Source organism: Bombina bombina, chromosome 8 (genome assembly GCF_027579735.1).
Source record: "Bombina bombina isolate aBomBom1 chromosome 8, aBomBom1.pri, whole genome shotgun sequence".
In the NCBI taxonomy this organism is placed as follows: Eukaryota; Metazoa; Chordata; class Amphibia; order Anura; family Bombinatoridae; genus Bombina; species Bombina bombina.
The window spans coordinates 112,351,332-112,376,643 of record NC_069506.1 but is presented as its reverse complement, the minus strand read 5'-3'; the positions used below and the strand labels follow the sequence as shown (position 1 = coordinate 112,376,643).

Sequence of the window (25,312 nt, the reverse complement as noted above, 5' to 3'; positions counted from 1 at the left end):
GGACTCACCATTATGCCTATTTACAAGCAAGACACTATTTTGATGCACTATGTAGGGAAGGAAGCGATAAAGATCAGGCAGCTATACGGCAGAGTATAGAGTTAGCAAAACATGGCAACACATCCATATCACCACTATACACAAAAATGAACAGACCGACAGGGATTACTTGCACAAATGGCATAGCAACCATTTGGAGTGAAAAACTGGGGGTGGCAGTAACGACGGAGGAAGTCGGGAAAAGCATACACAAAGTCAAGTCGGCAACTCTCTCAGCAGGGGTGAGAGAATCACACTTTAAGCTGCTGCATGATAGCTACGTCACCCCTCAAAAGTTCCAGAAATGGAAAACAGATAGGAATAGTAAATGCCCTAGATGTGATTTGATAGACGCAGACACTGAACATATGATGTGGAGCTGCCCCAGACTAGTCAGATTTTGGAAGATGACAGCACACTGGGTAAAGACAAAAATAAGAGTGCCCTGTAGGGATTGGACATTTCAGAATGTGGCGTTCCTTGATTTTGTGGACATACCAAAACACATTAAGTCTCTCATACATATTATAGTTCTGATATCGAGACATCTGATATTTCAAAATTGGCTCAAAAGAAACCCACCTACTGTAACACAATTAAAACAGGCAATGTTGCAGCAACTATTTATCGAACAAGCTGACGGACTGGGTGACATGACCACTAGAGTCCGGTCCTTCTTTCACAAGTGGGGACCCTTTATCCGCACACTACCAGACAGCTCACGTCACATAATCATAACACCATTCAAGAACACAGAATACATGTTAGAAGCAGCTCTACGGGGAGAATGGTAAACTGGGAAACCGAGGTGCTCTGGGGGGAGAGGGGAGGAAGAGGAGGATCGAGAGTCAACCACACCAGTTGAGAGTTAAGAGTTTAGTAGTGTTTATGTTCAGAGTTTTATCAAGGTTTTTTATTATTATTATTTTTTTCTCTCCTTTTTTTTGATTAAATGGAAAAAGTGCAAAATTGATGTTATTGTATACCATGACTATGCTCAGGGACACCTTCTGATGTATGACGGAAGGCACCATCTGATTGTAACCATATTTTACCTGTAAACTGTTGAATGTACCTGATTTCATCTATTTGTTGCACGCAAAAATAAAGATATTTAAAAAAAAAAAAAAAAAAAACGTTACATTTTTCACAATTTTAGGTTTCTCACTGAAATCATTTACAAACAGCTTGTGCAATTATGGCACAAATGGTTGTAAATGCTTCTCTGGGATCCCCTTTGTTCAGAAATAGCAGACATATATGGCTTTGGCGTTGCTTTTTGGTAATAAGAAGGCCGCCAAATGCCGCTGCATTTCACACGTGTATTATGGCTAGCAGTGAAGGGGTTAATTATGTAGCTTGCAGGGTTAATTTTAGCTTTAGTGTAGAGCTCAGCCTCCCACCTGAAACATGAGACCCCCTGATCCCTCCCAAACAGCTCTCTTCCCTCCCCCACCCCACAATTGTCCCCGCCATCTTAAGTACTGGCAGAAACTCTGCCAGTACTAAAATAAAAGCTATATTTGGGCTTTTTTTTGTTTGTTTTTTTTGGCATATTTACATATGCTGCTGTGTAGGATCCCCCCTTAATCCCCAACCTCACTGATCCCCCACCAAACAGCTCTCTAACCCTCCCCCTCTGCCTTAATGGGCACCATCTTGGGTACTGGCAGCTGTCTGCCAGTACCCAGTTTAGCAACAAATGTGCTTTTTTTTTTAAAAAAAAATGCCCTTTTCTGTAGTGTAGCTTTCCCCCCCCCCAAGACCAACCCCCCACCGCTTCCTGATCCCTTAGATTTTATTTTTCTGTAGTGTAGCGGTTCCCTCCCGCCCCTTGCACGCGCCCGCCCGCCGCCCCCCGTGCACGCGCGCGCTCCTGTGCGCGCTCCCACCTGTTCCGCCCCTGATCCCGCCCCCTTCCCTCCACTCGGCACATCGATGGCCGCCTACCCGCCTCCCAGACTTGCTCCCACCCACCAACGATACCGGCCACCGATGTCCGGTGCAGAGAGGGCCACAGAGTGGCTCTCTCTGCATCGGATGGCCAAGGGGGGTTATTGCAGGATGCCTCCATATCGAGGCATCACTGCAATAACCGGAAAGCAGCTGGAAGCGAGCAGGATCGCTTCCAGCTGCTTTCCAGACCAAGGACGTACGCCACACGTCCTCGGTCATTAACTGTCTTTTTTTTGAGGACGTGTGGCGTACGTCCTTGGTCATTAAGGGGTTAAAATGCCAATATAAGGGTAAAGGAAATACTTAAACAATTTAATACACTCCAGCAGGTAAAGTGAATCATTGGTATAAGTGGATACGGTTTTTTTTGTTAACTGTCCCTTTAAGACCACTGCTACTTAACTATTGTTTTAGGCGAGCCTGAAATGCTGGAGCCCCAAAGCTGCTTTCACTGCTTGATAAATGTGACCCATTGCCTCTTTTAACATTTTAATTGGAATGTTCAATGATTTTGTGGTAGTTTTATGTAAATATATAGAAAAAAAAATACACAAATATTAAGGCAATAATATCCAGGGGCATATTGTTATTTTCTGTATCTAGTATTTATTTAAGTACTCTGCGGTAGCCTCGCCCCGTGAGTTTTTACAATCACATGATTTCTCTGCAAAAAGCAGGACAGGAGCCAAAACAAGACAATGACTTATCTTTCTCCGATTTCAGAGGATTGGCACAATCTGAGGATTCCTCTGCCATAAAGAAGGTTTTTGATGGAAACACATGGGTAGGTCAATGACGAAAGAATCATATAAAAATCACAAGATAATTTATAAATAAGTAATAAAAAACAAGTCTATAAAGGTTACAAAAAAGTATATTATATACTTCTGGATGGAGGCAATAAATTATTTAAAGGGATACTGAACCCAATTTTTTTCTTTCATGACTCAGAGCACGCAATTTTAAGCAACTTTCTCATTTTCTCCTATTATCATACAGTATATACAGTAGAGCTGCAACAACTAATCGTCATAATCGATTATGAAAATAGTTGTCAACGAATCTCATAATCGATTAATCGATTAGTTGGTTTGCAATTAGTTGGTCTGTGCACAACACCAGCTGCTTCACTCCAATGAACTCCTGCACATGGTATTGTGTTTTATGGTTATGTCCTTAGCCTAAAGGACGTCTACTTTTCACTTTTTCAGGACAGTATACGTTTACAACTACCCCTGGCTTATGTGCAACCCAGATATAATAGTCATCATTTGGATTGTTTATATTAAATCTGGTGATTTGGAACTATGCTTTTCATGATATAGTGCCAAGCTTGTTGTTTACACCTTGCCCCTAGATTGATGGGAGTTATTTAAATTGATGTGCACTATTATCTGTTTGCACAATTATTAACGTATTGCTTGCTATTGCTGATTATATGTACTGTATAAATAAATGTGTAAGGCTTTGTCCTGTTATTGATATACAGTCCTTAGCGCTTCTGATTTTGTTTTTTATTGTTTTTTTTATATTTTTAATAAATTGTGATATGTACCAGATTCAACCTTTATAAGTATATATTCGTTATTTTAAGCGGACTAGATATTTCCCCCTACCTTATAGCTGGTTATTTACCATTGCATATAGATATTCAAGATATTTTTATGTTAGAATGAAGTCAAGGGTTACTTTATTGAGAGGTCCCTTGCCAAGGTAGAAAACACTTAGCATTGGTGAAGAGCTAACAAAGATAAATATCCCACTTTGGTGAAATTGGCAAAACCCTACTTATACACCTCAACAGCCTTTTCTCTGCTGCAGGAAATATAGCTTCAAACAGAGAACCAGCCTTAGCCAGAAGCATGTGGACATGTTGAGATTTTTGCATTTCAATGCAAAGTTTCTGAAAGAGTGAATAACAATGTTATTAACAGTGATAGTCTAACTCTTTCTAGTTCTACCTCTTTTCAAACAGTTTGTGGTTTTGTTTAATTATAAAACTGTGCTCTGCTTCTTAAAAATTGAAGAAACAGTTGTGTTAATGTAAAGTTTTAGTCTGAAGTTTATATTTGTAACTCTCATTATGTGGATTTTAATTTAAAACATAGAAAACTATTATTGATTCTATTTTTATCCGATTAGTCGATTAATCGAAAAAATAATCGTCCGATTAATCGATTATGAAAATAATCGTTAGTTGCAGCCCTAATATACAGTAAGCTTACAAGCCGGCCCATCTTTGGTTCAGCACCTGGGTACAGCTTGCTGATTGGTGGCTTTATGTACCCACCAATCAGCAAGTGCTACCCAGGGTGCTGAACCAAAATGGGCAGGATCGTAAGTATATTCCTGCTTTCTCAAATAAGAATACCACTAGAACGAAGAAAAATTGATAATAGGAGAAAATGAGAAAGTTGCTTAAAATTGAATGCTCTATCTGAATCATGAAATGAACATTTGGGTTCAGTGTCCCTTTAAGTGGCTAAAAATATCCTATGTCAGTCATCTGAATTCAGTGTACCTTCTGTATACTGGCTGCAAAAATATTTAATATAACTGCACGTACATGTCCACTGTCACCTACTTAGTTAATTATTAATTGTTTGTTGGAACTAGTTTCTCTGGATAAGAAAGTGACTATAACAATCTATCGGCTAGATTACGAGTCTTGCGTTAGCCTTAAAAAGCAGCGTTGAGAGGGTCTAATGCTGCTTTTTAACGACCGCTGGTATTACGAGTCTTGAAGGTACAGGTGTACCGCTCACTTTTTTGGCCAGACTCGAAAATACAGCAAATCCACAGTATATTTTCAATGGGACTTGCATAGCGCCGGTATTACGAGTCTTCCAAAAAGTGAGCGGTACAGCCTCTCCTGTCAAGACTGGTACCGCATTTAAAAGTCAGTAATTAAGAGTTTTATGGTCTAACGCCGTAGTATAAAACTCTTAACTAAAGTGCTAAAAAGTACACTAACACCCATAAACTACCTATTAACCCCTAAACCAAGGCCCCCCCACATCGCAAACACTATAATAAATATTTTAACCCCTAATCTGCCGAACCGGACATCGGTGCCACTATAATAAATATATTAACCCCTAAACCGAAGCACTCCCGCATCGCAAACACTAGTTAAATATTATTAACCCCTAATCTGCCTGCCCTAACATCGCCGACACCTACCTACATTTATTAACCCCTAATCTGCCGCCCCCAACGTCGCCGCCACTATATTAAATGTATTAACCCCTAAACCTAAGTCTAACCCTAAACCTAACCCCCCTAACTGAAATATAATTTTAATAAATCTAAATAAATATTACTATCATTAACTAAATTATTCCTATTTAAAACTAAATACTTACCTGTAAAATAAACCCTAAGATAGCTACAATATAACTAATAATTACATTGTATCTAGCTTAGGGTTTATTTTTATTTTACAGGCAACTTTGTATTTATTTTAACTAGGTACAATAGTTATTAAATAGTTATTAACTATTTAATAACTACCTAGCCAAAATAAAGACAAATTTACCTGTAAAATAAAACCTAACTTATGTTACAATTACACCTAGCACTACACTATAATTAAATTAATTACCTAAACTAAATACAATTAATTACAATTTAAAAAAATCATCTAAAGTACGAACCCCCCCCCCACTAAATTACAGAAAATAATAAAATAATTTTTTTTACTCTAATTACACCTAATCAAATCCCCAAATTCCAATTGGAATTGAAGGGACGCCATCTTGGATGACATCATTTAAAGGAACCTTAATTCTTCAGTTGGACGTTGTTTGAAGAGGATGTTCCGCGTCGGATGTCTTGAAGATGGAGCTGCTCCGCGCCGGATGGATGAAGATAGAAAGATAGAAGATGCCGTCTGGATGAAGACTTCTGCCCATCTGGAGGACCACTTCGCCTGGCTTCGTTGAGGACTTCGGCCCGGTTGGGTGAAGACTTCTCAAGGTAGGGTGATCTTCAAGGGGTTAGTGTTAGGTTTTATTAAGGGGGTATTGGGTGGATTTTAGAGTAGGGTTGGGTGTGTGGGTGGTGTGTTTTAATGTTGGTGGGGGTATTGTCCATTTTTTTACAGGTAAAAGAACTGATTACTTTGGGGCAATGCCCCACAAAAACATAATTTATGCTTACCTGATAAATTTATTTCTCTTGTAGTGTAGTCAGTCCACGGGTCATCCATTACTTATGGGATTATATCTCCTTCCCAACAGGAAGTTGCAAGAGGATCACCCAAGCAGAGTTGCTATATAGCTCCTCCCCTCACATGTCATATCCAGTCATTCGACCGAAACAAGATGAGAAAGGAGAAACCATAGGGTGCAGTGGTGACTGGAGTTTAATTAAAATTTAAACCTGCCTTAAAGACAGGGTGGGCCGTGGACTGACTACACTACAACAGAAATAAATTTATCAGGTAAGCATAAATTATGTTTTCTCTTGTTAAGTGTAGTCAGTCCACGGGTCATCCATTACTTATGGGATACCAATACCAAAGCAAAAAGTACACGGATGATGGGAGGGAAAAGGCAGGAACTTTAAACGGAAGGAACCACTGCCTGAAGAACCTTTCTCCCAAAAATAGCCTCCGAAGAAGCAAAAGTGTCAAATTTGTAAAATTTCGAAAAAGTGTGAAGTGAAGACCAAGTTGCAGCCTTGCAAATCTGTTCAACAGAGGCCTCATTCTTAAAGGCCCAGGTGGAAGCCACAGCTCTAGTGGAATGAGCTGTAATTCTTTCAGGAGGCTGCTGTCCAGCAGTCTCATAGGCTAAACGTATTATACTACGAAGCCAAAAAGAGAGAGAGAGGTAGCCGAAGCCTTTTGACCTCTCCTCTGTCCAGAGTAAACGACAAACAGAGAAGAAGTTTGACGAAAATCCATAGTTGCCCGCAAATAGAACTTCAGGGCACGGACTACGTCCAGATTATGCAAAAGTCGTTCCTTCTTTGAAGAAGGGTTAGGACACAAAGATGGAACAACAATCTCTTGATTGATATTCCTGTTAGAAACTACCTTAGGTAAGAACCCAGGTTTAGTACGCAGAACTACCTTGTCTGAATGAAAAATTAGATAAGGAGAATCACAATGTAAGGCAGATAACTCAGAGACTCTTCGAGCCGAGGAAATAGCCATCAAAAACAGAACTTTCCAAGATAACAGCTTCATATCAATGGAATGAAGGGGTTCAAATGGAACACCTTGCAAAACGTTAAGAACTAAGTTTAAGCTCCACGGCGGAGCAACAGTCTTAAACACAGGCTTAATCCTAGCCAAAGCCTGACAAAAAGCCTGAACATCTGGAACTTCTGCCAGACGTTTGTGTAGAAGAATAGACAGAGCCGAAATCTGTCCCTTTAACGAACTAGCAGATAAGCCCTTTTCTAAACCCTCTTGTAGAAAAGACAATATCCTAGGAATCAAGGTGAGCGCGGTATAGCTGCATCCGGAACCGGAACCGGCAAGTGTGAAAATTACATGAAGTCCTCCAATGAGAAAGGCTGAGAGAGTGCCGTAGCCTGCGATATGACTCAGGATCGCCCAAAAGGTAAGATTAGGAAAGAGAGCGGCAGGCACTGCAAAAACCAAGCGGGCTCACACTAAAGTTTGAAAACCAAAAAATACTTTAATGTAAGTAATCTCAAAAGTATGCATATATGGCAAGACACAAGTACAGGGGGGTGAAAAAGTGTGACAAGAGAGGCCTGACGCGTTTCGCGCCCCCTAGTGGGGCTTAATCCTAGGCCTATGATTAAGCGCCACTAGGGGGCGCGAAACGCGTCAGGCCTCTCTTGTCACACTTTTTCACCCCCCTGTACTTGTGTCTTGCCATATCTGTATACTTTTGAGATTACTTACATTAAAGTATTTTTTGGTTTTCAAACTTTAGTGTGAGCCCGCTTGGTTTTTGCAGTGCCTGCCGCTCTCTTTCCTAATATCCTAGGAATCCTAACCTTACTCCATGAGTAACTCTTGGATTCGCACCAATATAAATATTTACGCCATATCTTATGGTAAATTTTTCTGGTAACAGGTTTCCGAGCCTGTATTAAAGTATCAATAACCGACTCCGAGAAGCCACGCTTTGATAGAATCAAGCGTTCAATCTCCATGCAGTCAGTCTCAGAGAAATTAGATTTGGATGGTTGAAAGGACCCTGAATTAGAAGGTCCTGCCTCAGAGGCAGAGACCAGGGTGGACAGGACGACATGTCCACTAGGTCTGCATACCAGGTCCTGCATGGCCACGCAGGCGCTACCAAAATCACTGATGCTCTCTCCTGTTTGATCTTGGCAATCAGTCGAGGCAGCATCGGGAATGGTGGAAACACATAAGCCATGTTGAAGACCCAAGGGGCTGTCAGAGCATCTATCAGCGCCGCTCCCGGGTCCCTGGATCTGGATCCGTAACAAGGAAGCTTGGCGTTCCGCCTCCCAGTTCTCCACGCCTGGGATGTAGATCGCTGACAGGTGGCAAGAGTGAGACTCTGCCCAGCGAATTATCTTTGAGACTTCCAACATCGCTAGGGAACTCCATGGTTGATGTAAGCCACAGTCGTGATGTTGTCCGACTGAAATCTGATGAACCTCAGAGTTGCTAACTGAGGCCAAGCTAGAAGAGCATTGAATATTGCTCTTAACTCCAGAATATTTATTGGGAGGAGTTTCTCCTCCTGAGTCCATGATCCCTGAGCCTTCAGGGAATCCCAGACTGCGCCCCAACCTAGAAGGCTGGCGTCTGTTGTAACAATCGTCCAATCTGGCCTGCGAAAGGTCATCCCCTTGGACAGATGGGGCCGAGAAAGCCACCATAGAAGAGAATCTCTGGTCTCTTGATCCAGATTTAGTAGAGGGGACAAATCTGAGTAATCCCCATTCCACTGGCTGAGCATGCACAATTGCAGTGGTCTGAGATGCAGAAGCGCAAATGGTACTATGTCCATTGCCGCAACCATTAAGCCGATTACTTCCATGCACTGAGCTACTGACGGGTGTGGAATGGAATGAAGGGCACGGCAAGTATTTTGAAGTTTAATAGCCTGGACTCCGTCAGGTAAATTTTCATCTCTATAGAATCTATAAGAGTCCCTAGGAAGGGAACCCTTGTGAGTGGTAATAGAGAACTCTTTTCCACGTTCACCTTCCACCCATGCGACCTCAGAAATGCCAGAACTATCTCTGTGTGAGACTTGGCAATTTGAAAACTTGACGCTTGTATCAGAATGTCGTCTAGGTATGGAGCCACCGCTATGCCTCGCGGTCTTAGTACCGCCAGAAGAGAGCCCAGAACCTTTGTAAAGATTCTCGGGGCCGTAGCTAGCCCGAAGGGAAGAGCTACAAACTGGTAATGCCTGTCTAGAAAGGCAAATCTTAGGTACCGATAATGATCTTTGTGAATCGGTATGTGAAGGTAGGCATCCTTTAAGTCCACTGTGGTTATGTATTGACCCTCTTGGATCATGGGTAGGATGGTTCGAATAGTTTCCATTTTGAATGATGGAACTCTTAGGAATTTGTTTAAGATCTTTAGGTCCAAGATTGGTCTGAAGGTTCCCTCTTTCTTGGGGACCACAAACAGATTTGAGTAAAATCCTTGCCCTTGTTCCGTCCGCGGAACTGGGTGGATCACCCCCATTAATAAGAGGTCTTGTACACAGCGTAGAAACGCCTCTTTCTTTATTTGGTTTGCTGATAACCTTGAAAGATGAAATCTCCCTTGTGGAGGAGAAACTTTGAAGTCCAGAAGGTATCCCTGAGATATGATCTCCAACGCCCAGGGATCCTGGACATCTCTTGCCCAAGCCTGGGCGAAGAGAGACAGTCTGCCCCCACTAGATCCGTTTCCGGATAGGGGGCCCTCTCTTCATGCTGTCTTAGGGGCAGAAGTAGGTTTTCTGGCCTGCTTGCCCTTGTTCCAGGACTGGTTAGCTTTCCAGCCCTGTCTGTAACGAGCAACAGTTCCTTCCTGTTTTGGAGCGGAGGAAGTTGATGTTGCTCCTGTCTTGAAGTTACGAAAGGCACGAAAATTAGACTGTTTGGCCTTTGATTTGGCCTTGTCCTGAGGAAGAGTATGACCCTTACCCCCAGTAATGTCAGCAATAATTTCTTTCAAGCCGGGCCCGAACAAGGTCTGCCCTTTGAAAGGAATATTAAGCAATTTAGATTTAGAAGTCACGTCAGCTGACCATGATTTAAGCCATAGCGCTCTGCGCGCTTGAATGGCGAAACCAGAGTTCTTAGCCGTCAATTTGGTTAAATGTACAACAGCATCAGAAACAAATGCGTTAGCTAGCTTAAGTGCTTTAAGCTTGTTCATAATCTCATCCAATGGAGCTGTGCGAATGGCCTCTTCCAGAGACTCAAACCAGAATGCCGCAGCAGCAGTGACAGGCGCAATGCATGCAAGGGGCTGTAAGATAAAACCTTGTTGAACAAAAATTTTCTTAAGGTAACCTTCTAATTTTTTATCCATTGGATCTGAAAAAGCACAACTATCCTCCACCGGGATAGTGGTACGCTTAGCCAAAGTAGAAACTGCTCCCTCCACCTTAGGGACCGTCTGCCATAAGTCCCGTGTGGTGGCGTCTATTGGAAAAATTTTCCTAAACATAGGAGGGGGGAAAAGGGCACACCGGGCCTATCCCACTCCTTGCTAATAATCTCTGTAAGCCTCTTAGGTATAGGAAAAACGTCAGTACACACCGGTACCGCATAGTATCTATCCAGCCTACATAATTTCTCTGGAATTGCAACCGTGTTACAATCATTCAGAGCTGCTAATACCTCTCCTAGCAGTACGCGGAGGTTTTCAAGCTTAAATTTAAAATTAGAAATCTCTGAATCCAGTCTCCCTGGATCAGATCCGTCACCACAGAATGAAGCTCTCCGTCCTCATGTTCTGCAAATTGTGATGCAGTATCAGACATGGCTCTCCCATCATCAGCGCGCTCTGTCCTTAACCCCGAACAATCGCGCTTGCCTCTTAATTCTGGCAATTTAGATAATACCTCGGTCATAACAGTAGCCATGTCTTGCAAAGTGATTTGTATGGGCCTCTCTGATGTACTTGGTGCCACAATATCACGCACCTCCTGAGCGGGAGGCGAAGGTACTGACACGTGAGGAGAGTTAGTCGGCATAACTTCCCCCTCGTTGTCTGGTGATAATTTCTTTACATGTAAAGATTGACTTTTATTTAAAGTGACATCAATGCATTTAGTACACAAATTTCTATGGGGCTCCACATTGGCCTTCAAACATAGTGAACACGTAGATTCATCTGTGTCAGACATGTTTAAACAGACTAGCAATGAGACTAGCAAGCTTGGAAAATACTTTCAAATAAATTTACAAGCAATATAAAAAACGCTACTGTGCCTTTAAGAAGCACAAAAAGCTGTCACAGTTGAAATAACAATGAACCAAATCAGTTATAGCAACCAAAATTTCACAGTAAATGTATTAAATTAGCAAAGGATTGCACCCACCAGCAAATGGATGATTAACCCCTTAATACCCAAAAACGGATATCAATTTAACAAATAACGTTTTTATCACAGTCAAACACACTGTCACAGGTCTGCTGTGACTGATTACCTCCCTCAAAATGAACTTTGAAGACCCCTGAGCTCTCTAGGGACGTCCTGGATCATGGAGGATGAAATAGGAAGACTGTGACTGAATTTTTACTGCGCAAAAAAAATGCTAAAATAGGCCCCTCCCACTCATATTACAACAGTGGGAAATCTCAGTTAACTGTTTCTATGCAGAAATAAACGTTAGCCATGTGGAAAAATCATGCCCCAATAAGTTTTATCACCAAGTACCTCACAAAAAACAATTAACATGCCAGTAAACGTTTTAAACATTAAAAGATTATGAAGTGTTATTAATAAGCCTACTACCAGTCGCTTTTACTGCAGTTAAGGCTCAAACATTACTTCAGCATTAACAGTATTTTCTTAGACAAATTCCATTCCCCAGAAAAATACTTCAGTGCACGTACACTCATCAGCCTAATACCAGTCGCTACCACTGCATTCAAGGCTGTACTTACATTACATTGGTAACAGCAGTATTTTCTAGTCAATTCCATTCCTTAGAAAAATAATTTACTGCACATACCTCGTTTGCAGGGGGGCCCCGCATGCTATTCCCCTTTCTGAAGTTACCTCACTCCTCAGAATGTGCGAGAAACAGCCAGTGGATCTTAGTTACTTCTGCTAAGATCATAGAAAACGCAGGCAGATTCTTCTTCTAATACTGCCTGAGAACAAACAGCACACTCCGGTGCCATTTAAAATAACAAACTTTTGATTGAAGACATAAACTAAGTTTAAAAAACACCACAGACCTCTCACAACGACCTATCTATGTTGAGTTGCAAGAGAATGACTGGATATGACATGTGAGGGGAGGAGCTATATAGCAACTCTGCTTGGGTGATCCTCTTGCAACTTCCTGTTGGGAAGGAGATATAATCCCATAAGTAATGGATGACCCGTGGACTGACTACACTTAACAAGAGAAAGGCCCTTTTAAGGGCTATTTGTAATTTAGTATAGGGTAGGGCGTTTCATTATTTTGGGGGGCTTTTTTATTTTATTAGGGGGATTAGATTAGGTGTAATTAGTTTAAAAAACTTGTAATCATTTTATTATTTTCTGTAATTTAGTGGGGGGGGTTTCGAACTTTAATTTTTTTTAAATTGTAATTAATTGTATGTAGTTTAGGTAATTAATTTAATTATAGTGTAGTGTTAGGTGTAATTGTAACATAGGTTAGGGCTTATTTTACAGGTAAATTTGTCTTTATTTTAGCTAGGTAGTTATTAAATCGTTAATAACTATTTAGTAACTATTCTACCTAGTTAAAATAAATACAAAGTTGCCTGTAAAATAAAAATAAATCCTAAGCTAGCTATAATGTAACTATTAGTTATATTGTAGCTATCTTTGGGTTTATTTTATAGGTATTTAGTTTTAAATAGGAATAATTTAGTTAATTGTAGTTATTTTATTTATATTTATTTAAATGATATTTCAGTTAGGGGGGTTAGGTTTAGAGTTAGACTTAGGTTTAGGGGTTAAGAACTTTAATATAGTGGTGGCGGCGACGTTGGGGGCGGCAGATTAGGGGTTAATAAGTGTAGGTAGGTGGCGATGACATTGGGGGCGGCAGATTAGGGGTTAATAAATAAAATCTAGATGTTGGGGCAGCAGATTAGGGGTTAATAAGTATAATGTAGGTAGCGGCGGTGTCCGGAGCAGCAGATTAGGGGTTAATAATATAATGTAGGTGGCGGCGATGTCGGGGGCAGCAGATTAGGGGTTAATAAGTGTAAGATTAGGGGTGTTTAGACTCGGGGTTCATGTTAGGGTGTTAGGTGTAGACATAAAATGTATTTCCCCATAGGAATCAATGCGGCTGCGTTTAATGCTGAACGCTGCTTTTTTGCAGGTGTTAGGTTTTTTTTTTCAGCCGGCTCTCCACCTATAAAGCATTCAGCAGCCTCACTCCCAACTATGGGGCAGATTACGAGTGGCACGCTAACAGTTGCGCGTGAGCGATATCAGGTTTATCGGGTGTTTGTGTGCGTCGGAAGTAGCAGGAGTATTACAAGTTGAAAATAAAGGTGTTCGGTTGAGCGCAATTGAATTTAACACTTATCGCTCAAGCACTAACCCAACAGGAGTTATTAATATTTCACATTACAATGTTCTTCATATATATATATACAGGTAGCCCTCAGTTTACGCCGGGGTTAGGTTCCAGAAGGAATGGTTGTAAATTAAACCGTTGTAAATTGAAACCCAGTTTATTATGTAAGTCAATGGGAAGTGAGGGACTTAGGTTCCAAACCCCTCTCAAAATTGTCATAAGTAACACCTAATACATTATTTTTAAAGCTTTGAAATGAAGATTTTAAATGCTAAACAGCATTATAAACAGTATCAAATAATCACACAACACAGAATATACAATTAAACTAAATTAAATGAACAAAAACCTTTGCTAAACTGCATTATAAACCTTATGAAATAATCACACAGCACAGACTTTATTTGCATTTTTCTGCAAACAGTTCTTTCTATGCATTCCAATCTGGACTGATTTATAGACAGGAAGATCTTGTTCCTATGAAAGCTGCTCGATAGCTCATGTCTAGCTAGACTAATTAATTCCAGCCTGTTTGTGTGCTTGGCTTTGCATAACTTTGCTGCAACACAAGCGGACATCTCCATCTACTGGCTATTTTAATCAATGCAATGCTTCTCAATGCTTTTCAATAGCAGTCACATGACTGAAAAAAAAAGGTTATTATTCTGAAACGGAGCAAATTGAACCGACTTAAATTGAGGGCCACCTATATATATATATATATATATATATATATATATATATATATATATATATATATATATCAGGTATTGGCAGGTGCACTCTCACTAACACTTTAGTTCCAAATGCCAGGGTGCTAGAATATGGTGTAGAATATGGAAATCAGGAGACAGCACTCACTGGTCTTGACAATACTGGATTTATTCAGTGACGTTTCGGGGAATACACCCCTTCATCAGACCCTGATGAAGGGGTGTATTCCCCGAAACGTCACTGAATAAATCCAGTATTGTCAAGACCAGTGAGTGCTGTCTCCTGATTTCCATATATATATATATATATATATATATAATATTATATATATATACTGTATATATATATATATATGTATATAACTATAAATCTATTCCTATAGATATAGAGGTATAGAGTTATATTTTACATTATCTTCTAGATTATAAATTCTCACAGGAATAGAGCCCTTAATTCCTCCTGTATGTTTTTGATAAATTTTTTCTTATCTCTTAAACATATTGTATCGCTGTACTTTTATCTTTTGTACCCATGGATAGAGCTGCAGAATTTGTTGCTGCTTTATAAATAAAGTATAATAATAATAATATATTTTACATTAGCATTATCACATTTTTATCTATGTGAAGAACATTAGAATGTAGAATATGTGGTGTCAGGTTAGCACACATGAAGAATTCGTTTATATGCACACTTTCTGAGGCAAAAGCTCATACTGAGCATGTGTAAGAATTCCCAGTATGTATGTATATGCATTTTGTCATTGGCTAATGGTCAGATGATGCAGGGGGAAGAAAAACTGAACTAACATTGTATTTAGTGGTCCTTTAAATATTATTTGGTCATGAAATATCCAAGAGAATCCATTCTCTAAATTGAATAAAGCACTGACCTGTAGAAGCATATCCCCTGGCTCAATACGTCCATCTGCTGCAACTGCTCCTCCTTTCATGATCGACCCAATGTAAATTCCTCCGTCCCCTCGGTCATTACTTTGCCCCACAATGCTGATACCAAGGAAGTTATACTTTTCTGTTGGAGAAATAAAAACAATGTAACTGCTTGATAATTAACAAGATAATTATCAGATACAATGAAAATTACTTTATTTAAAAAACAAAGCTCCCCATTCCCAGGGCAGGCTGAAGACGTGCTGCCAGGGTCCAAGAATGAAATGACCCCCAACTCTCTGTCCAACATGTAACATTCGATTTAACAAATACTATTCAGAAGTTCAATAGTTCATGTGGTAGGGAATTTAGTAAATTTATGCATAATAGATACAAATATATCAATTGGAATGTTTCTATTTTGAATAGTGCATAATTCTAATATTACATTTAAAGAGATCATTGGAAATATTATAACATTAAACAAATGTTAGAATGTTGTACAAACATTCGAAATTTGAAACGAAAGAATGAACGAACGTGTTGAAATTCGTTTAATTTTACAAATGTCGCCCATCCCTAATAATTATATCAATTCATGATTTTTTTTATCTTGCAGCATGTTCCAGATTTAAAGGAGTATTCAGCACATGAGAGAACTGATGGTTAGTTTGCTTGGCAACTAAGAGGACTCTACAGTTTCTATGGCACCAGACAGGTGATCCCCATCTGTTAACATTCAGTTTGAAGATTTCCACTGTTTTCTTTTGTTTGGTCATTATTGTACCAAGAAGCACCTTTTATTAATAAAGAGATACTAGTATTACATCTGAGGAAGAGGTGCTGCTTACCCATGTTTAGTGTGACTGTGATAATATTCAGAGACATTGTGGAGTCTGTGATGCTGCTGAAGGATGAGGACTAGAGAGAAAAACAGACAACCATTAGTATAAATAAGAATACAAGGGTACAGTTACAAAAGTCCTCAATCAGCTGATTGTGCCAGTAGTTTTTTTCTTCTCATTGCTATGATTTTGTATCTACAACTTTCTCATTATTATCATTATGCAACACTACATAACAGTTAGCATAAGACTGCAGTGTAGCAAAGAGCAGTGCAATAGCCTTTGTGATGCACACTGAAGGTTACCAGAACTCATCACACACATACATCAGGCTAAGAGGACAATTGTAACATTTATGTTTGTATAACATGTAAATGTGGCTGGGGGGAGGGTGTGCGGAACACAGGACCCATCTGAACTATAATATATATATATATATGTGTGTGTGTGTGTACAGTGGGCCAATCAACAATAATATGATTAATGAAATCAGTACAAACTAATAAGGCTAGTGGAGATGTACCTGTCAGCCAATTAATAGTAATATGACTGGTGGAGCTGTGGTTGTTACCTAACCAACACTAATATGGCTAATGACGTTGTGCCTAAAGGTCACTTAGCACTAATATGGCTAATGGAGTTGTGCCTGATGACCAATAAACAATAATATGGCTAATGGAGTTGTGTCTGAAGGCCAATAAACACTTATATGGTTAATGGAGTTGTGCATGATGAACAATAAACACTTACTTGGCTAATGGAGTTGTGCATGATGACTATTAAACACTTACATGACTAATGCAGTTGTGCATGATGACCAATAAACACTTATATGGCTAATGGAGTTGTGCCTAACAGCCAATAAACACTTATATGGTTAATGGAGTTGTACATGATGACCAATAAACACCTATATGGCTAATGGAATTGTGCCTGATGACTAATAAACACTTATATGGCTAATGTAGTTGTGCCTGATGGCCAATAAACACGTATATGACTAATGGAGTTGTGCCTGATGACCAATAAGCACTTATATGGCTAATGGAGTTGTGTCTAAAGGCCAATAAACACTTATATGGTTAATGGAGTTGTACATGATGACAATAAACACTTATATGGCTAATGGAGTTGTGCCTGATGAACGATAAACACTTATATGGATAATGTAGTTGTGCCTGATGAACAATAAACATGTATATGACTAATTGAGTTGTGCCTGATGACCATTAAACACTTATATGGCAAATGGAGCTGTGTCTGAAGGCCAATAAACACTTATATGACTAATGGAGTTGTGCCTGATGACCGATAAACACTTATATGGCTAATGGAGTTGTGCTTGATGACCATTAAACACTTATATGGCTAATGGAGTTGTGCCTGATGACCGATACACACTTATATGGCTAATGGAGTTGTGCTTGATGACCATTAAACACTTATATGGTTAATGGAGTTGTGCCTGATGATTAATAAACACTTATATGGCTAATGTAGTTGTGCCTGATGGCCAATAAACACGTATATGACTAATGGAGTTGTGCCTGATGACCAATAAGTACTTATATGGCTAATGGAGTTGTGTCTAAAGGCCAATAAACACTTATATGATTAATGGAGTTGTACATGATGACAATAAACACTTATATGGCTAATGGAGTTGTGCCTGATGACCGATAAACACTTATATGGCTAATGTAGTTGTGCCTGATTAACAATAAACATGTATATGACTAATGGAGTTGTGTCTGATGACCATTAAACACTTATATGGCAAATGGAGCTGTGTCTGAAGGCCAATAAACACTTATATGACTAATAGAGTTGTGCCTGATGACCGATAAACACTTATATGGCTAATGGAGTTGTACTTGATGACCATTAAACACTTATATGGCTAATAGAGTTGTGCCTGATGACCGATACACACTTACATGACTAATGGAGTTGTGCTTGATGACCATTAAACACTTATATGGTTAATGGAGTTGTACATGATGACCAATAAACACCTATATGGCTAATGGAGTTGTGCCTGATGACTAATAAACACTTATATGGCTAATGTAGTTGTGCCTGATGGCCAATAAACACGTATATGACTAATGGAGTTGTGCTTGATGACCAATAAGCACCTATATGGCTAATGGAGTTGTGTCTAAAGGCCAATAAACACTTATATGGCTAATGGAGTTGTGCCTGATGACCGATAAACACTTATATGGCTAATGTAGTTGTGCCTGATGGACAATAAACACGTATATGACTAATGGAGTTGTGTCTGATGACCAATAAACACTTATATGGCAAATGGAGCTGTGTCTGAAGGCCAATAAACACTTATATGACTAATGGAGTTGTGCCTGATGACCGATACACACTTATATGGCTAATGGAGTTGTGCTTGATGACCATTAAACACTTATATGGCTAATGGAGTTGTGCTTGATGACCATTAAACACTTATATGGTTAATGGAGTTGTACATGATGACCAATAAACACCTATATGGCTAATGGAGTTGTGCCTGATGACTAATAAACACCTATATGGCTAATGTAGTTGTGCCTGATGGCCAATAAACACGTATATGACTAATGGAGTTGTGCCCAATGACCAATAAGCACTTATATGGCTAATGGAGTTGTGTCTGAAGGCCAATAAACACTTATATGGTTAATGGAGTTGTACATGATGACAATAAACACTTATATGGTTAATGGAGTTGTACATGATGACAATAAACACTTATATGGCTAATGGAGTTGTGCCTGATGACCGATAAACACTTATATGGCTAATGGAGTTGTGCCTGATGACCGATAAACACTTATATGACTAATGGAGTTGTGCCTGATGACCGATAAACACTTATATGGCTAATGGAGTTGTGCCTGATGACCGATAAACACTTATATGGCTAATGGAGTTGTGCCTGATGACCGATAAACACTTATATGACTAATGGAGTTGTGCAGAATGAACTATAAACACTTATATCGCTAATGTAGTTGAGCATGATGGCCAATAAACACAGTTACAAAAGTCCTCAATCAGCTGATTGTGCCAGTAGTTTTTTTCTTCTCATTGCTATGATTTTGTATCTACAACTTTCTCATTATTATCATTATGCAACACTACATAACAGTTAGCATAAGACTGCAGTGTAGCAAAGAGCAGTGCAATAGCCTTTGTGATGCACACTGAAGGTTACCAGAACTCATCACACACATAAATCAGGCTAAGAGGATAATTGTAACATTTATGTTTGTATAACATGTAAATGTGGCTGGGGGGAGGGTGTGCGGAACACAGGACCCATCTGAACTATAATATATATATATATATATGTGTGTGTGTGTGTGTGTGTACAGTGGGCCAATCAACAATAATATGATTAATGAAATCAGTACAAACTAATAAGGCTAGTGGAGATGTACCTGTCAGCCAATTAATAGTAATATGACTGGTGGAGCTGTGGCTGTTACCTAACCAACACTAATATGGCTAATGACGTTGTGCCTAAAGGTCACTTAGCACTAATATGGCTAATGGAGTTGTGCCTGATGATCAATAAACAATAATATGGCTAACGGAGTTGTGTCTGAAGGCCAATAAACACTTATATGGTTAATGGAGTTGTGCATGATGAACAATAAACACTTACTTGGCTAATGGAGTTGTGCATGATGACTATTAAACACTTACATGACTAATGCAGTTGTGCATGATGACCAATAAACACTTATATGGCTAATGGAGTTGTGCCTAACAGCCAATAAACACTTATATGGTTAATGGAGTTGTACATGATGACCAATAAACACCTATATGGCTAATGGAGTTGTGCCTGATGACTAATAAACACGTATATGACTAATGGAGTTGTGCCTGATGACCAATAAGCACTTATATGGCTAATGGAGTTGTGTCTAAAGGCCAATAAACACTTATATGGTTAATGGAGTTGTACATGATGACAATAAACACTTATATGGCTAATGGAGTTGTGCCTGATGAACGATAAACACTTATATGGCTAATGTAGTTGTGCCTGATGAACAATAAACATGTATATGACTAATTGAGTTGTGCCTGATGACCATTAAACACTTATATGGCAAATGGAGCTGTGTCTGAAGGCCAATAAACACTTATATGACTAATGGAGTTGTGCCTGATGACCGATAAACACTTATATGGCTAATGGAGTTGTGCTTGATGACCATTAAACACTTATATGGCTAATGGAGTTGTGCCTGATGACCGATACACACTTATATGGCTAATGGAGTTGTGCTTGATGACCATTAAACACTTATATGGTTAATGGAGTTGTGCCTGATGATTAATAAACACTTATATGGCTAATGTAGTTGTGCCTGATGGCCAATAAACACGTATATGACTAATGGAGTTGTGCCTGATGACCAATAAGTACTTATATGGCTAATGGAGTTGTGTCTAAAGGCCAATAAACACTTATATGGTTAATGGAGTTGTACATGATGACAATAAACACTTATATGGCTAATGGTGTTCTGCCTGATGACCGATAAACACTTATATGGCTAATGTAGTTGTGCCTGATTAACAATAAACATGTATATGACTAATGGAGTTGTGTCTGATGACCATTAAACACTTATATGGCAAATGGAGCTGTGTCTGAAGGCCAATAAACACTTATATGACTAATGGAGTTGTGCCTGATGACCGATAAACACTTATATGGCTAATGGAGTTGTGCTTGATGACCATTAAACACTTATATGGCTAATGGAGTTGTGCCTGATGACCGATACACACTTATATGACTAATGGAGTTGTGCTTGATGACCATTAAACACTTATATGGTTAATGGAGTTGTACATGATGACCAATAAACACCTATATGGCTAATGGAGTTGTGCCTGATGACTAATAAACACTTATATGGCTAATGTAGTTGTGCCTGATGGCCAATAAACACGTATATGACTAATGGAGTTGTGCTTGATGACCAATAAGCACTTATATGGCTAATGGAGTTGTGTCTAAAGGCCAATAAACACTTATATGGCTAATGGAGTTGTGCCTGATGACCGATAAACACTTATATGGCTAATGTAGTTGTGCCTGATGGACAATAAACACGTATATGACTAATGGAGTTGTGTCTGATGACCAATAAACACTTATATGGCAAATGGAGCTGTGTCTGAAGGCCAATAAACACTTATATGACTAATGGAGTTGTGCCTGATGACCGATACACACTTATATGGCTAATGGAGTTGTGCTTGATGACCATTAAACACTTATATGGCTAATGGAGTTGTGCTTGATGACCATTAAACACTTATATGGTTAATGGAGTTGTACATGATGACCAATAAACACCTATATGGCTAATGGAGTTGTGCCTGATGACTAATAAACACCTATATGGCTAATGTAGTTGTGCCTGATGGCCAATAAACACGTATATGACTAATAGAGTTGTGCCCGATGACCAATAAGCACTTATATGGCTAATGGAGTTGTGTCTGAAGGCCAATAAACACTTATATGGTTAATGGAGTTGTACATGATGACAATAAACACTTATATGGTTAATGGAGTTGTACATGATGACAATAAACACTTATATGGCTAATGGAGTTGTGCCTGATGACCGATAAACACTTATATGGCTATTGGAGTTGTGCCTGATGACCGATAAACACTTATATGACTAATGGAGTTGTGCAGAATGAACTATAAACACTTATATGGCTAATGGAGTTGAGCATGATGGCCAATAAACACTTATATGACTAATGGAGTGGTGCCTAATGACCATTAAACACTTATATGGCTAATGGAGTTGTGCCTGATGACCGATAAACACTTATATGACTAATGGAGTTGTGCAGAATGAACTATAAACACTTATATGGCTAATGGAGTTGAGCATGTTGGCCAATAAACACTTATATGACTAATGGAGTGGTGCCTAATGACCATTAAACACTTATATGGCTAATGGAGTTGAGCATGATGGCCAATAAACACGTATATGAATAACTGAGTTGAGCATGATGGCCTATGCATACTTATATGATTAATGGAGTTGTGGATGATGACCAATAAACACTTATATGGCTAATGGAGTTGTGCCTAATGACCAATAAACACTTATAAGACTAATGGAGTTGTGCCTGACGGCCAATAAACACTTATATAACTAATGGAGTTGTGCCTGACGGCCAATAAACACTTATATAACTAATGGAGTTGTGTCTGATTGACAGTAAACACTTGTATGGCTGATGAAGCTATGTCTGCCAGCAGGTAAACATTAGTATGGCTAATGGAACCTGCCTGTCAGTCAAAAAACTTATAATATGGCTTACAGAATTTGCATATCAGACAATAAAGCTAATATGGCTGATGGAGCTGTGCCTGTCAATCAATAAACATTAATATGGCTGATGGAGCTGTGCCTGTCAGTCAATAAGCATTAATATGGCTGATGAAGCTGTGCCTCTCAGTCACTAAACACTAACTTGGTGGATTGGCACTGTGCCTGTTGGCCATTAAACATTACTATTGCTGATAAAGCCATGCCCGTCAGTCAATAAATACAAATATATCTGCTTAAAGGGACATGAAACCCAAATATTTTCTTTTGTGATTCAGATAGAGAATACAATTCTTGAACAACTTTCCAATGTACTTCTATTATTTAATTTGCTTCCTTCTCTTGTTATCCTTTGATGAAAGGTTTATCTAAGCAAACTCAGGAGCAACAGAGAACCTAGGTTCTAGCTGTGGATTGGTGGTTACATATATATATCGATTGTGATTGGCTCACCCATGTGTTCAGTTAGAAACCATTACGGCATTGCTGCTCCTTCAACAAATGATACCAAGAGAATGAAACAGATTAGATATTAGAAGTAAATTAGAAAGTTGTTTAAAATTGTATCCTCATGAAAGAAAAATTTTGGGTTTCATGTACCTTTAAATTGGGCCTACAAGAAACATAAATTAAGCATAGACATACATTTTACTCCTTCTAGAATTTAAATATAAATGGGCTTTATATTCTGTTGATGATTATTTGTATGACAGAAAAGATGAGCTTTAAAGGAAGAACAATTAGCAGACTATTTAGGCTGAATATGGTGCCACGTTTTTAAGGTACTACCCTTACAGACAACCATAAGTCATAAATAAGACGAAACCAGACTCTCAGTATCAAATCCTAACAACTTCCAAGTTTACAGTTATTTTTAATGATGATAATATATTGTCAATACGAAAAAGAACAAATGTTATATTTATCACTTACTCTGTCAATCTGACGCATTTTTTGTTTTCGTCTTCGCCGTTTGTGTTTACGGATGAGCCGTGAAGATGTGCTCTGTTCTGTGGAACTACTTAACCTATAAACAATATATTGAACAGGTAAAGGATTACAAATCAAACACGTTTTTTGACCTTAAGAAACCCAATTAGTTTTATTTTGTGATTCAGACAGAGCACAGAATTTTTTTAAAAAAGGTTCCAATTCAATTCTATTTTTAAAATGTTCTTAGGTCTCATGGTATTTTTAGTTGAAGCGATACCTAGATAGGTAGCATGCACATGCATGTCTGGAGTACTACATAACAGTGGTGCTACCTAGTGATCTTGCAAATGTATAAGATTCTGGCAAAACTGCTGCCATATAATATTGCAGACACATGCAAAATGCTCTATGTGAGCCACAAATGTTTTATTTTGATTTTATAAACTCCTAGGTACCACTTATTGCCTTATTATCATTTCCCGCACCATATTGAATGACATCACCAAACAGTTTTAAAGGCTTGAATTGTCTTTCAAGAGAAAACCTAAAGTCCCCATGCTGTCATACAATGTTTTTATCCAGGAATTCTTATGAACTGGCATGGGGATAGTGTGGATTTATCTATTAGGCACACTTGGCACAATGCCTACAGTCCATTATACTTTTAGGGGACCACAAACATGTTTCTATTTCTTTAAAAAATATATATTTGCTGTCAAGGAAAATGTTCTAATTTTCTTCTATCATCTGAAATTTCTAATCTAAATAGATTATAATGTAACTTCCTGATGAAATTACTTACGGTATAATACTCCTCTATAATACCAAAGCTCAGCACTGGGGCGGGTCATCTGTTCTCTCACAGTCTGTCTGCACCTCCCTATATTTGTCAGTGATGCTGCCTTACTGCCACCTCATGCTCAGACTCAGATCATGGAGCAAGTTCATAGTTTGGGGGTCAACCCATTATGGAGATGGAATAAGTGCCCTGCTTTGCCCTCCCTTTAGCAATGCTAGTGTTCAGCCATAGGTGCGACCGGCTTCCCCCAGGCCTCCCCTTTAGCAATGCTAGTGCTCAGTCATAGGTCTGATCAGCGCCCCCCAGGCCTCCTCTTTAGCAATGCTAGTGGTCAGTCATAGGTCTGATCAGCGCCCCCCAGGCCTCCCCTTTAGCAATGCTAGTGCTCAGTCATAGGTCTGATCAGCGCCCCCCAGGCCTCCTCTTTAGCAATGCTAGTGGTCAGTCATAGGTCTGATCAGCGCCCCCCAGGCCTCCCCTTTAGCAATGCTAGTGCTCAGTCATAGGTCTGATCAGCGCCCCCCAGGCCTCCTCTTTAGCAATGCTAGTGGTCAGTCATAGGTCTGATCAGCGCCCCCCAGGCCTCCCCTTTAGCAATGCTAGTGCTCAGTCATAGGTCTGATCAGCACCCCCCAGGCCTCCCCTTTAGCAATGCTAGTGCTCAGTCATAGGTCTGATCAGCGCCCCCCAGGCCTCCTCTTTAGCAATGCTAGTGGTCAGTCATAGGTCTGATCAGCGCCCCCCAGGCCTCCTCTTTAGCAATGCTAGTGGTCAGTCATAGGTCTGATCAGCGCCCCCCAGGCCTCCTCTTTAGCAATGCTAGTGGTCAGTCATAGGTCTGATCAGCACCCCCCAGGCCTCCCCTTTAGCAATGCTAGTGCTCAGTCATAGGTCTGATCAGCGCCCCCCAGGCCTCCTCTTTAGCAATGCTAGTGGTCAGTCATAGGTCTGATCAGCGCCCCCCAGGCCTCCTCTTTAGCAATGCTAGTGCTCAGTCATAGGTCTGATCAGCGCCCCCCAGGCCTCCTCTTTAGCAATGCTAGTGGTCAGTCATAGGTCTGA

At 39.6% G+C, this 25,312-nt stretch overlaps 1 protein-coding gene across 4 annotated transcripts in view; it reads right to left on the bottom strand.

The window, feature by feature from the left end:
* DVL1 (dishevelled segment polarity protein 1) overlaps window positions 1–25,312 on the bottom strand; it is a 533,666-nt gene that overhangs the window by 95,886 nt on the left and 412,468 nt on the right. For all 4 annotated transcript variants that reach the window (XM_053690518.1, XM_053690519.1, XM_053690521.1 and 1 more), the window contains 3 exons: window positions 23,452–23,545; window positions 16,136–16,205; window positions 15,287–15,426 (listed from right to left, as the gene is read on the bottom strand). In XM_053690518.1, coding sequence (XP_053546493.1) covers window positions 15,287–15,426; window positions 16,136–16,205; window positions 23,452–23,545 — 304 coding nt within the window. The remainder of the gene's footprint in view (window positions 1–15,286; window positions 15,427–16,135; window positions 16,206–23,451; window positions 23,546–25,312) is intronic.